Source organism: Gracilinanus agilis, chromosome 3, assembly GCF_016433145.1.
Source record: "Gracilinanus agilis isolate LMUSP501 chromosome 3, AgileGrace, whole genome shotgun sequence".
Classification (NCBI taxonomy): domain Eukaryota; kingdom Metazoa; phylum Chordata; class Mammalia; order Didelphimorphia; family Didelphidae; genus Gracilinanus; species Gracilinanus agilis.
The window spans coordinates 236,179,436-236,194,317 of record NC_058132.1 but is presented as its reverse complement, the minus strand read 5'-3'; the positions used below and the strand labels follow the sequence as shown (position 1 = coordinate 236,194,317).

Sequence of the window (14,882 nt, the reverse complement as noted above, 5' to 3'; positions counted from 1 at the left end):
GGTGGCCCACAGGAAATGTCGAGAGACGCTATCTCTTTAAATACGTGGGTTACAACCTGGTAAGGGGTTCGGACTTGGGGCTGAAGGTACTTGGCTGAGACCTCAGAATGCTTCTACTCTGAATTGTCACGTGGGTAAGTTAGGCTGACTTCCTTGGCCTACCTTGGCGTTTCCAAACTCTGCCTTAAGTAGGCTTATAGCCTCTCTGATTTCTAAAGTCTTGTGGCTTGTAACCTAGTTTAATTAGCCTTTTAACCTTCTCTCTCCATCCAGGCCTCTCTAGACCTGGACCAGCCTCTCCAGGCCTGGACCAGTCTCTCCCTCTCTCTAATTACTTACATTTACCTTCCTAATTGTAAATAAACTACCTTAAACTGGATGCTGACTTGGGTCTATTTTAATTATGGAATCAATCTGAATTTTTGATTCCTGGCAGCCACACTATAAATATATATTTATAAAATACCTAAAAATCTCCCTCTTACACTTCTGAGGACAGTTTCTTCTTGCTTGGCAAACACCAGGCCTACTCTAACCTACTCTATCTGTCAGCATTGCTTCTTTTTTCTCAGTCCTGGTCTCCCTGGTAATGGAATCTTCAGCTCTGGCTCACTGACTCCTGTCAGTTCTGATCTACTTAGAAACCTTTCTCTCTTGCCTCTTAAGGAGACAGAGGGAGAGATTAAGATAATCTCTTTAACATACTCAAATATTATTGTCTTGAGGTCTAGCACTCTATTCATTTTGTCACTGGACTTGGGCAGATATCTCCTGGAAAGCATCTAAGCTAACCTCCTAATTTTACAGAAAAGGAAACTAAAGCACATTTGCTTCATTTCATTCATTTTACTTAAAAGTTAAATCACTTGACTTCATTCAAATAGCAGTTTAGAGGCACAGTGACTAGAATACTATAGTTTTAGCTGGGAAAACTCAAGTTCAAATGCAGTTTGACACTTACTAAGAAGGTGTTGAACAAGTCTGCCTCTGTTTCATCAACTGCAAAATGTATGTAATAATAACATTTATGAGTATAAAATGATTTAATATTTGTGCAGAGATTTTTAATCAAAACTTAAAATATTAGATAAATTTTAGTTATTTTTAAAAAGTCATAAAAAGAGAATTCAAACACAAAGTTATATGATTCCAAAGTCAGGGCTCTTTCCACCAGACTACACTGCCTCTTTCCTACATAAACAGTGGCCACCTTGTCAAAATCCACCTTAAAATTATCATTTTATTCTTATAACAGCTATAAAAACATTAAAGTATTTTTCTGTAATGTAATGGACTGGTGATGGAAAATTCATATTTTTATGTGATACTATTGCCTATTTCACTTACTACTTTTTATCACCTCACCAATAAATATTTACATTTCTCCTTTTTCTTTTCTTCTAAGGGCTTCATTCAACGCTCTGAAAAAAATGTATGCAATTCATAAAAGATTTTGAGCTGAAAAAAACCTTGGAGGCCACTGAGTTTAGCTCCTTCATTTTATGGATGAGGACAATGGAGCCAAGAGAAAAGTTAAGTGAATTGTCTGAATCACACAGCTAATAAATAAGTGTCTGAGGTGTAATTTAAACCGAGGTCTTCCTGACCCCAAGTCCAGTGTTCTATCTACTATATCAACCAGATGGCAGTCAACAGAGTAGAAACATAACCACACAAAAGTCTAACCTTCCCTAGTTAGGGCCTGCAAAATGCTGATATCTAAATTAAAATCTATCTTATTTGAGCTTTTTCACACCAACTTCACTAAATGTGATGGTCTTGAATTTTGCGAAATATAATTATATGATGTTTTGAAATTTGGGCAATGGGTGGCAAAATGCAAGGTCATTGTCAATAACTTCCCACCAGCTTGTACTCATTAGAATGGACTTCACATGCACCCATGAAACCTTCTCATCAGGAAGAAGACTCACCCTTGGAGACTGCATCAGTTTTAATCCTAACACCTTATCAGTACTTTGGTACTATCTGCCCCTCTGACTGGAGAAGTAGAAGGCAAAGGAAGAACTTCTCACAAGTCTTTTATTTAAAAAAAGGTCCAAGGCCATTTCCCACCATCATGCATTCCATGGATTATATGTAATATATTTCTTCCCACCCCAGCTTTTCAACAACCTTTTGGGTGTTGTCTTCCCGTTATCCCATTGCAGTGATGGGCAAACTTTTTAAAGAGGGGGCCAAAAGAAAGGAAATGCTCATCTGTCAGTCTGTTTCTAAGGCAACTCTTTCAACGTTTCATTGTATTCCTCAGATTATAATTAAAGATAAAAATCATTGTATTGTATCCTACTCACTGTATTTGTCAGATTAGGAATAATGTTGGTGCCCAGATAGAACATTTCAGGGGGCCACATCTGACTGGAAGGCTATAGTTTGCTCATCACTGGATTAGATTATAAGCCAGTTGAGGGCGGGGACTGAATCTCCCACTTAGTAGAGTGCCTGGTACTTAAATATTTTACTGATTAATGACGATATGCTTTGAAAATAACTTACTATAAAACTAATCTTGGAAAGTCCATTAATTATACATTAGTAATTTTTTTAAATGTTAAAAAAAAGTTGCTAACATACTTATCTATAAAGTCATCTGCACTCTTTTTTGGCATATTATCTGCATGACGTAGTAGCCAAATGATTTCATCACGAGCAAAAGATAATGCCATAAATACAAAAAGGGCCTGAAAAACAGAAAGTTAAGAGTTTCTATTTTAACACAAAACTTTAAAAATATTTACTCAACTACACTTTCTATTTCCCTTCACCCCCTTCTTCTGACGTTCTTACCCATGGCTCCTGAGGTAAACAGTTCAAGAAAAAGTACAGAATAACAAGTCCTATTACAGGATAAGGGAAGTCTGATGGGGTTAAATGATAGAGCAGTTCCCACTATTTAGGGAAAGTCTACTTTAAAAGAATTTTTTAAATTATTTTAAAAGAACCTATGTCATATTATCTGCCATCTTGTGGGGGGTAATGAGGAGAAAGGGAAAAAATAAGATATAAGATTTTTGGATATAGCTAATGTGAGAATTTGTTTCTCTTGGATAAGCATATTTATTATAATGTATTACATATTTATAATAAATCATAAGTATCATTGTCATGTTATATATATTATATTATTTTATGTTAAACACCTTTAAAACATAAAAATAAACAGTAACCAAAAAAGGAATGAGACAACTTATAGGAAATAGTTAATAGGAAGAAGTAGTAGTAAGGAGAAGAAAATGCTGAGAGAGAAATTTGGAATCTATGTAAGGAAAAACATTCCAATAAAGCTGTCCAAAAATCCAACAAGCTGCCTGACTAAGGAGGTCACAGGTTTTCCTTTATTAGAAATCTTCAAACAGAGAATTGCAAACCAAACAGTTCTCAGATATATTGCTCAAGTCCCTTCCAAATAACATATTCGGTGATTCTTGTTCAATCTAATTAAAGGAAATCTGATTACAAAGTAAATGTTTAAAACTGATTTTAAATTTATAGTATTCAATGGGTCAGTTGAGAATTTTTCAACATTTCACTTTTTTTTAGTGAAAATAAATGTGAAATTCATTACCTTTGGCCCTAGCAAGCCAGGTTGATCAGACAATACAGTAGCTAATTCTTTCAGTGCAGATCTTAAAAACTTGCGTCTTTCTCTATGCATTGAACCACTATATTAAAAGGAAAAAAAATGTAAATTCACTCAATTAACTAAAACATAAGTTGTTTCACAAGTTAAACAGTTGTTTACAGCATCTTTTAGTTTTCTGGATTTGTTTTTTAGCATAATAATTTGGGGAATATAAGTGAATGATAAAATAGAAACAAAATTATCATTGTTGTATACTGCAGATTACCTAGAAATAAAGAACTGGATAAGTGTTCCAGGAAATAAGTCACAAGACTGGTAGAGGCAGATTTAGTATTGATGAAGGACTTCAACTAACTGGAGATAATGCTAAATTTACCATAATGATAGCTTTATCTTTTTATCCTTGAAAAGGTGTAGGGAACCAATATAAGGAAAACTTATTCTGAATCTCCTTCTTACCAACCCAAAGAGGCTACTATGGGTGGAAAAGATGGAAATGTAGATAGAGACATTACCATTACATCTAAAAATTTGTGAGAGGAGAAAAAAATATTTTGTGAGTGTAGATTTCGAAGGATCTAGGGAAAAGTCCATGAACTTATATTCTGTAGAAGTCAGCATAGAAGGAACTCTCAAAAATGTCACTCTGAGACACAGAAAAAACAATTTTGATGAGGAAAGAGTGTTATGTAGAGCAACCAATGTGTACACAAAGAGAAATTATCTAAGACTTTTTTAAAAAGACATGTAAGAAAGCTGAGGTAAATTAACAGGATGAATTCAAAAGTATGGAACAGTCCTTTAAGAATAATATATCAAAGGTACTAAAGCCTAGGATGAGCTATGGCTTGCAAAGAAAGCTCAGGACAATAGGGTCTTTTAAAGCTATGTTCAGGAAAGAAAAAAGGATGCTGACAGAAAGAACAGTATTGCTTTTCAGAGTGGAAAGGACAATAATGAGTGACACCAGCAGGCAGGCCTGTGAACTTTTGATTCTGTTTTCTCAGTCAAGGAGAATGACTATTTGATTGAAAAGGATATAACAATAAGACTAAGAAGGAGTTGATACCTATAGTAAGTAATGATGTAAGAGAACACTTGGATACCCCTAAATACTTAACTTAAAATAAAGGACAAGAAGACTTAAATCCTAGGAAAATGAAATTGGTATCATTGCTGAAGACAATATCTGTGAAAGATTATGAAAGAGAGGAATCATAAAACTAAAGAGCCAAAGTCCCAATTTTCAAAAAAAGAGGTAAGAATGGAATCTTCAAAGTGTCCAGAGAGTTTGACAGAATATTGGAAAAATTCAATCTATCACTAAAAGGAGCAGTTTTTAGTGGTCATTAGGAAAAAAATACAGTAAGCAAAAAATAGCATTGTATCATCAATAGGTCATGCTTATTCCCTTTTTTGGTAAGAGCTGAATAAACTAACTGACTTCTTAAGTTGTTCAGTCATTCAGTACTGTTCAACTCTTCTCCATGGAGTTTTTTTGCAAAGATTCTGTGTGGTTTGCCATTTCCTTCTCTAGTGGGTTAAGGCAAATAAAGGCTAAGTGACTTGCCCAAGACCACATAGCTAGTAAGTATCTGAGCCTAGATTTAAATTCATATTTTCCTCATTCTAAGCCTAGAATTCTATTCACTGGGCCTAACTACATATATTTAACACAAATTCTTAATTTTATATGCAGTTTTTGTCTCCCCATCATGCTTCAACTTATCAGTATGACTTAACCCTACTAAACAGAACAGTTCTGGCTCAATTAATACTTGATTTAAGTTATTAGTAAATATTTAAAAGCATCTGGAGGCAGGAGAATATAGGGGATAGAATATTAGACTTGAGTCAAGAAGACCTAGATTCAAATTCTGCCTCTGAGATTACCAGCTAAATGACCATGGTCAAATGACTGATCCCTTAGAGCAGGGGTCAGCAATGTATGGCTCTCAAGCCACATCTGGCTCTTTTGAGGGCCATATATGGCTCTTTCTGCAGGAGCCATAAAGTCAATATTTTTTCAGGCGCTGTTACAGGAGTGTGCACAGTGAGCACTATATGGCTCTCACGAAATTACATTTTAAAAAACTGTGGCATTTATGGCTCTCCCGGCCAAAAAGGTTGCCAACCCCTGCCTTAGAGCTTTAGTTTTTCTCATCAATAAAATGTTTATATTTATTGTACCTCATGAGGTTCTTTTGAGAGTCAAATTATAAAATTTATATTAAAATGTTTCAAACTTATAAAGTAATACATAATACATAACCCTATGTCTCAAAATAAAAACTTCGAAGAGCAAGACATCAAAAGTCCTGTTACAAAATAAGGAACTAGGGAAAAGCTATATACGCTTCCTTACATAACTAATTATGAAAACAAAAATGGGATACTGATATTGGCATAGAAGCAGGTAAGGAAATAAAACTATTTTAAGTATTTTTGCTATTAAAATAGCTGTTTCAATATCTTTAATTTTTTTAGTCTAAAGTATGAGAAAATATACAGTAATACTCAATTATTATTATTTCTTAGAGAAAGTATAAATATACATACTATAAATTAGTAAAGATATTTCTTTATCAAAGAACCTCATGAAAAGTAGACTTCTAAAAATCTAACATATACTTTTTACAAGGTTGCACATTACAGTGTATTTCCCCCTCTTCCCAAAGTTACTTTGTATAAGACTACTCTCCAACATGTAAACTATAATCAGTGCTACTTGTCAAATGACTGATGTACTCTGTCATTGTTAATCCTCCCTTTGATGCTCCAAAAGATTAAGAGTAAAGGATACATTCAAATAATGACCAATTTTTGTACCAGCAGTGTTTTTTTGTTTTCCAAAAATAGCTGATCCTATTTAGGTCAAGAATTCAAAAGAATATTTTTTGCATTTTAGAAACATTTAGTGAATTCTACAGTTAAAATCAAAGCATAGAATCAGTTATATTACATCCATTTACAAAACACAAGAAAATTAAATCAAAACGAAAAGAATCCCAAATCTTCCTATATTATTAAACTGTTACATAACTTGCCTTGCAAAGATATTAGCAGTCCAGTAATATTTATAAAGAACTTCAACTGACTGAGAAATACTGTGTAGGAAGCACTAAAACAGGGAAAAGCCATGAGAAAATTAGAACCAAGCAAAATGATTTAGTTTATTGGACACCAGAAAAATGTCCAAAGGAGTTAAGTACATTTAAATTTGCCCTTGTGAGAAAGAGAAAAATAGATATGATATGAAGAAGACTGGTCATATCTATGGACTAAAATTTCAACTGTAAAATCTGCTTACTATGGAATATTACTTGCAATATCACTCATATTTTCTACTAAGAAAAAGATGAACCCACTTAAAAGCAGGAAGTCTGAGGACAAAGAAGAGAGATGTCTGTATGCAATAATTCTTAAAGAAGGGATGCAGAAGTGGGCAGCAGCTTAGAAGAAAACAGAGTTTGCCAATAACTACATGGGAACTACCAAAAAAATCAGTCTTCAGAGAAGGAATATCAGAGACTAAGCCTATGTGGTAACATTTTAACATTTAATTTCTAAGTTCTGTTTACTCTAAATTCAGAGTAATTTAACATATGTAGGTATCAATATTATGAACCATGAAGTAATTTTCCTCTCTCTAGCACTGCATACCATACACAATACAGTGTATAACTTAAAAAAAGAAGTTTTCTTTAAAGAAAGCACTGAATAACCCTTGATGAAAAACACTACACAAAAATACTTACGCATGTGACACAGCTGCTTCTTTGCACTCTCTTATGTCATTAATACGTTTGTTGTAGCTATGTTAAAAATTTAACAAAGTTAGTGTTAGCAATAACATCAAGGACAACCTAAACTCAGTAAAATCTGATGCTAAGAAATATTTTCAGTTTCAGAGCCCAGTGGAAATGTCTTTGATAATTAATTTATTAATTAATTGATAGTAGAGTCAAAAGTGTATTAACTAGTTTATATCTCTATCCTCAACCAATATAATTTATTTACTCCTTCATCTTCACCTTCACTAGGGTCATGATTTCAACTGTGGAACATTTCCAATCCCTTTTACAATAGCCCCTAAAATCAAGTTTTTTTTTTAAATGGTCAATATTAGAAATTCTAAAATAATTCACTCAAGAATTGAATTAAACAGTTCTGTAACTAAAATATTTAATGATTATTAGAGGGGATTCTAGCATACACAATATTCAGTTAATAGTTCTAGTTCACACTGACAATGTGGAATCAGGCTTAGCTTTTATCTAAATAGCTAAATTATGATATATTCTAAGTATATTTCCATGTACTCTAAGTATATTTTGAATGTCTTGATTTCAATATGTTGTCTTTCCCCTTTAGATTGTAAACTCTACCACAGAGAATGTTTTTGCTTTTTCTTTGTTTCCCTAGCACTTAGAAAAATACCTACAAAATAATGAGCACTTAATAAATGTTTGTTGATATATAAAGCATATCTATCTTGGTGTGCTACCTGTCCATGAATAACCAAATCATATTACTACTTGCATTTTTAAAAAGTGGTTTATAAATTGGGAAATTATTTTTGCATATGTGAATTAAATCACCTATTCATTTTTTTAAACCTTTACTTTCCATCTTAGAATCAATGCTAAATATTGGTTGTAAGGCAAAAGAGTGGTAAGGGCTAAGCAATGGGGGTTAAGTGACTTGCCCAGGGTCACATAGCTAGGAAGTGTCTGAGGCTAGACCTAAACCTAGGCCCTCCCATCTCTAAGCCTGGCTCTTGATCCACTGAGACACCCAGTTGCCCCTCACCTATCCATTTTAAAAATATATAGATGCCTGTTATTCTAAAATCTCACACATCATTTCAGCAACAGCCAGATCTTATTTCTTATCAATTCACTATAGATTCACTATTTTCTTACAGTTGCCAAATTATAGGATTATAACTCAGCTATTTTAATTTAAAAATATTCTGTTATCTTATGCTGTTCTCTGCCAACTTCTTCTATAATTAAATTTTACTATAAACAAATTTGAACAAAAAAAGGAATTTTATGGAGAATTTCTATTCTGAAAAGCCTACTTTTCCTGCCCAATATACCAATTATTGTAGTTATCCCTTTGATTTAATGCAGGAATGAGGGACTTTTAGAATCTAAATATGCCAACAAAACTACCATTAACAAGTAGTAGATTGTCATAAATATGATTTTTTAAAATATTAGAGTTCAAAATTTTAAATAGGACAAAATGATTTAGAAATCATCCTTATAAGAAAAACCTTATTAGCTGACATAATTATGGTATCAAATTAAGCTAATAGCATTAGCATTAAAATATTAACTATACTAATCTCTATAAGTATAACTGCTAAAATTCAAAGAAAATGTAAATGGCAATAGAATGTGTAGTCACTTCACAGAACTTAGGGAAGCTTAGCATTTACAGAAACCATAAATAACACAAAAATTACTCTTGTCAAACTAACCAAAAAGGCTCAGAAAAACAAGCCCAATTTCTAAGTAACATCATCTAAAACTTATAATTTGTCCAAGTCTCTGCCAAAAAATATTTATTCAATAATTACCTAAAAATTTAATTGGTATTTTAAAGTAACTCAACCACAAAAAAATTTAAGGGTACAACTTCAAAAATAAATATAAAGTCCTAAATAACAAGTAGTTTGAAATTTCTATTAAAACTAGAAGACTGTTGGGTTTTTTTTTTATTAGATGCAGTATTCTTTGTCAGAGGTTAATGGTATTATTCATTATAAACCATTAATCACATGAATTAACAAACTAATTTCAAGCCTTTATCAAAATGTTAAATGTGATTGCCCATGCAAGTAACATAAGCACTGATGTTGGCAATTTCAAGATTCTCAATTTTTCATGAACAGGGATTTGCAAACTTATTTTCTTAAAAAAACATTTTGATAACTATATTTCATTATCCCTTTTTTTCCTTTATAATCTTTTACATTTTGCATTTAAAACATTATGCATTTTAAAACAAATTCTCATGATACAACAAAATGTTTAAAAGACCTTTTCGAGAAGAATAATGGAAAAATGTTCAGGAACTGATTTCAAATATCACTTAAACTTTTCATGACTAATACAGAGTTGTTGCCTCCCCCACCATTCCCCAATTCCCCCCATCTTGTTAGATCAAATGTAGAAGAACTATGGATACCATTAATTTTATATTTAATTGTTAATACATAAATGAATAAAATATTTAGGTATTTATAATTTTAAAATTAATGATCTTATATGAAATTTTTGAATAAGTCCCAATTAGGAAGGTCCTAATTTCAAGTACGATTTCCCCTCAACTCCACAAGATAACATAAGAAGAGTTTCCTGGGGAAAGAAAACCTAAGTGTAAAAAATGAAAACAAAACATTAATTTAAAGAAGACATAAAATCAATTATTTTAAACAGCTGACATTTGATTCATAAACTCATAGACCGGAAATAATGCCTAACATGGAACATGTTTTCTTCAATGACTTCTAATTTTTTCAAACTGCTTACCTAAATCTTGAAAACACACCTAAAGATTTTAAGACCACGAATACCATAGTAAATAAAAGAGTAAACTCTAATCATAAAAATATAGAAAAAATACTCTCTCCTTTAAAAATCACAATGATTAGAGATCTTCATTAGGTTTTATATAAACTACATTTAGGGAAATAGAACTGAGACTGGTTTTATTTCAATTTACACTTTCTCTATGACTCCACAATTGGTGAATTTTCCTATCTGATCTATTTTAGAATATATGCATATCAAACACTACAACAGCAAAGACTTATGAAAGAGACAAGAAAAAATACCAGACCATACCCTCTTATGTTTACAAATAAGTCTTCAGCAGCCTTATGAATGTGAAAAACTTCATCCCGAAAGAGAGAGAGGCAAGAACTACTTTGAAGAGCTAGCTTCCAAAGGTTCAGTGCTGTAGTATCAGTATTCAAGATTCCATGGCACAAAATAAAGCCAACTTTAAGTAAAAAGAAAGCAAATACAAGTATAAAAATATGGGACAGTGACATCCTTCACTTATCATATAGCAATTAGGAAAAATAGACAAACAGAATTTCAAAAATTCCATAGATTTAAATTATGTTATATTACTTTATAATACTAATGTTGTAATATTAGGATACTAACAGAATTCTTTGTATTTACTATATAATATTTAAAAGTCAAGAGTCTATTTTACCATGTTTATGTGGACAGGAAAAAGCATTTTAGTTCAGAATTGAATGTAAAGTGATCTATACCAGTGGATCAAACATCCTGTGACATTTTATACTCACATATAGCATCTGACAACCTGCTAGATGGCGCTGACTTCCAACTTCACTATTCAACTGAAACAAACCTTTCCCAATTTAGTAATAATCTTTCTTTTTAAAAAAATGATTTCATAATTACTAAATGTAATGACTCATTGTCAATCCTCACCTCTGACCTTTTTGCAATATCTCACACTGTCGATTATCCTCTTCTTCTCTTTAGGTATTCACGACACTTTCCTCCTCCTCCTACCTAATTGCTCCTTCATAGACTCCTTTGATCTTCATCCAGAGCACACCCACTGACCTTAGTATCCCACAGGACTATTTCGGGTCCTCTTTTCTTCTCTTCCTGTACTATTTCACTTGGTGATCTCATTAGTTCCCATAGTTTCAAATATCCTCTTTATACAAATGACTCTCACAGATAAACTTATCCAGCCCTAACCTTTGCTTTGACCTCCAACCTTGTATCTTCAACTACTTATTAAACATCTCAAGCTGTATGCTCAATAGACATCTTAAACTCAACATGTTCAAAACTGCATTTCTTTTCTTTTCTTTTCTTCCAAATCCTTTCCTCTTCCTAAATTTGTCAAGGGCGCCACTCTCCCAGACATGCAGGCTTATAACTTAGGAGTCATCCTCAATTACCCACTCTCTCTCATCTACTATCTATCAATGAGCTAATAATTCCCATTGCTTTTACCTTAGCAACATAACTTGTATATACCCTACTTCTCTCCTGATACTGAATCTACCTTGGTATAGGATCTCATCACTTCACACCTAAAGTATTACAATAGCTTAGTGGTTGGTCGCTCTGCCTCAAATCTATTTCTATTTAAATCCATTCTCCACTTTGCTATCAAAATGGCTTTTAAAGCGCAAGTTTGACCATGTTTCCCAACTCCCTAATTCAATCAATTCTAATTGCTCCCTATTGCCCTCAGGATCAATATAAAATTCTATTTGACTTTATAACCCAGCTCCCTTCTACTTTCCTAGTCTTACACTTTATTCCCTTCCACATAAGCTATGACCCAATAGCCTCCTTCCTGTTTCCTTCCCCAGGAGATACCATGACCCAAATCTGGACATTTTCACTGACTATCTTTCACGCCTATAATTTTCCCTCCTCATCTCTAACTCCCTGTTTCCATCAAGTCTCAGCTGAAGTTTCATCTTCTATAAGTAGCCTGCCTCAGGTTTCCCTTAATCTTAGTGTCTTTCCTTTGAGACTACCCTTCATTTTTCATGTACATACCTGGTTTGTCTCCCCCATTAAATTGTTAATGTCTTGGCTTGGAGTAAAGATTGTTTTTTGCCTTTCTTTGCATCCCAGGGCTTAGAACAATGTAGAACAAATAGCAAGCATTTAATAAAGGCTAGATGACTGAACACAAGATTAAGTTATTAACCTAGAATGGTATGGCCAATATGTGTCGTGGCAGGATTTGAACTCTAGTATTTTTAGCTCTGAAACCTTTGGCTATCTGCTACACCATCATGTCTCTCCACATGTATTTCACATGATATGCATATGTATATGAATGGGTAAATTTTTACTCAAAAGAGCATGCTGAAGGACTTTTATCTGCCCCAAGAAGCTGATAGTTAAACTTAGAAAAAAACAAAACATTTTCAAGCAAGTATATTTTTGGTTACAATCTTGTATGATTCTATAAAGGATACAAGGTAAACTAAAAATCCTCAAGAAAATAATAAAATTTTGAGAGATTACTTACAGATTATCCATTTTTCCATGGCATCCAAAGAGAGGTATTCACATGGCATCTTTAAAAATAGGAATGTTAAATTTGTGTAAGAAAGGCAACCGAAATATCATCATATTCCTGACTTTTCTTCTCTTGCCATTGGTTTACTTAAAATATTGTAAATCCACTTGTTTTGATCTTTAACAACTACCCAAAAAAAGGAATTCTGTTCCATGATTTAAGTATATATAATGCTTCTAGGTAAATATGAAGGCTATTATAACACATATACAAATACCCTGAGAGGCCAGGTCTCATGTGTTTTCTAAGTTTAAAAAAATAGGGCAGACATTTCAAGATTCACGAAACAATTCTGGAGTTTATGGCATCTAAAGATATAAAATAATCACCTTACAACATGCAAGGGAAATTTCTCATCCTATTTTGACTTTAAAGTAAATAAAAATGTAATAACCTTTAAATGAAACCTAGAAATAAGAACTATAGCAATATAATGACCTGATAAGCTAAATTTTAATGACTTTAATGATTAATAATATTCAAATGGTACTTGGAAAAGAAATTAATTTAAAGAACACATCAATTTTCTACAAGCTAAAATGTATAACCAAACATATTACTTAATGATTTAACTAGCTAATCATTCTATTAATATTACTTAAGGGAGAAAAGAGAATCATACCGTGTCAGATTGTGCAGGATTAAGCATTGTACTGGGTGCACTAATAAGGCTCAGTAACTGTGCATTTCTCCATTGGTCAGCTGAGAGATTCCTTCGAGGATATACCATCTGAAGTGAAATTAGCGCATCTGAAAGAGACTTTTTAAAAAAGAAAAGTACGGTTAGATATTTCAAAACAATGTTTAACTTAAAAGGAAACTAAATATAGCTTTATGTTTGACATTTTACAGCAAAATATTAGGATAGTCTCTTAAACTAAAAAGAAAGCAAAAATTTGCAGTCACACAATTATGTCCTTTCAAAATCTAATATGCCCTTCTCTCTGCTCTCATTTCCCTAGGGCAGTGATGGGCAAACTTTTTAAAGAGGGGGCCAAAGGAAAGGAAATGCTCATCTGTCAGTCTGTTTCTAAGGCAACTCTTTCAAAGTTTCATTGTATTGTATCCTACTCATTGTATTCCTCAGATTAGGAATAATGTCGCACAGCCAGATAGAACATTTCAGGGGGGCCACATCAGGCCCACATCTGGCCCCTGGGCCATAGTTTGCTCATCACTGCCCTAGGAAAAAGATCTGCAATGTCACTTCTTTTCTTAAAAAAGATTTTTTTTCAAAGTATGGAAATAACTAATAAATTATGGGTTGGAATCTTCCACTCTAGAAATGAGGGTCCAAAGATATCCCACCTCTGTAGTTTAAGGCTTTCTATGCCCTATCTCACCCAAAGAGAGCTTCATAGTTTGTACTGTCCAAGCTTTCTGATAGTACTATTTTTCAGAGTATCCTGGTAAATAGCTTTTAGGAAACATCAATAATGTATTATTTTCTTATTTGACTGTCTAATATAAAATGAACCATGTCCAAATTATGCAAACACTGTGATTCTCAACCTTGTTGAAATAACCTACTGCTTTTTTAGTTTGCTTTCATAAAATCATTTTTCCCTCCACTAATTCTACCAAAAGAGAAACTTCAAAAAATTAAGTTTTTAAAATTTTGTGGATTTTTTAAAAGCAAAAGTCAGTTATTATCCTAAAATGACTAGACACCACAGAATGTCAAAAAAGTAAGATTTATAATTTATTTTCAAACACAAATTAAAACTTTACCAGCAGTATCATTAAGCACTCTGGGTGGGAGAAGGCCTCATCCCAAGGTAGCGCTTACAACCATCACATACAGATGAGACATAGTAACTAAACAGTTGAGCTTAAGTGAGGTGGAACAGTCAGTCAAGAAGTGAGGGTGAATATCATTTTGAATGTTGGTGATACTTCCGTGAATACAGAACACTACAACTTTTTATTTTAGGACCAATGAGATCAACCAATCGTTCGAGAGATTTTTTTTTTTTTTTTTTTTTTGCTTAACGCCTCAGAAATGAAATCCATTGCTGGCAAGGTTGTAATAGATACACTCATTTACTGTTCATATAACTACAAACTTATATAATATTTATGATAAGTAATCTAGAAGCATACACAGAAATGACAAAATATCACATCCCTAAACATATTATTAAAAACAAACAAGAGGGGCAGC

At 32.8% G+C, this 14,882-nt stretch overlaps 1 protein-coding gene across 4 annotated transcripts in view; it reads right to left on the bottom strand.

Moving 5' to 3' along the window:
• Positions 1–14,882, bottom strand: part of NCKAP1 (NCK associated protein 1) — a 129,076-nt gene that overhangs the window by 60,310 nt on the left and 53,884 nt on the right. For all 4 annotated transcript variants that reach the window (XM_044669728.1, XM_044669730.1, XM_044669727.1 and 1 more), the window contains 6 exons: positions 13,341–13,478; positions 12,668–12,716; positions 10,465–10,621; positions 7,363–7,419; positions 3,587–3,683; positions 2,596–2,702 (listed from right to left, as the gene is read on the bottom strand). In XM_044669728.1, coding sequence (XP_044525663.1) covers positions 2,596–2,702; positions 3,587–3,683; positions 7,363–7,419; positions 10,465–10,621; positions 12,668–12,716; positions 13,341–13,478 — 605 coding nt within the window. The remainder of the gene's footprint in view (positions 1–2,595; positions 2,703–3,586; positions 3,684–7,362; positions 7,420–10,464; positions 10,622–12,667; positions 12,717–13,340; positions 13,479–14,882) is intronic.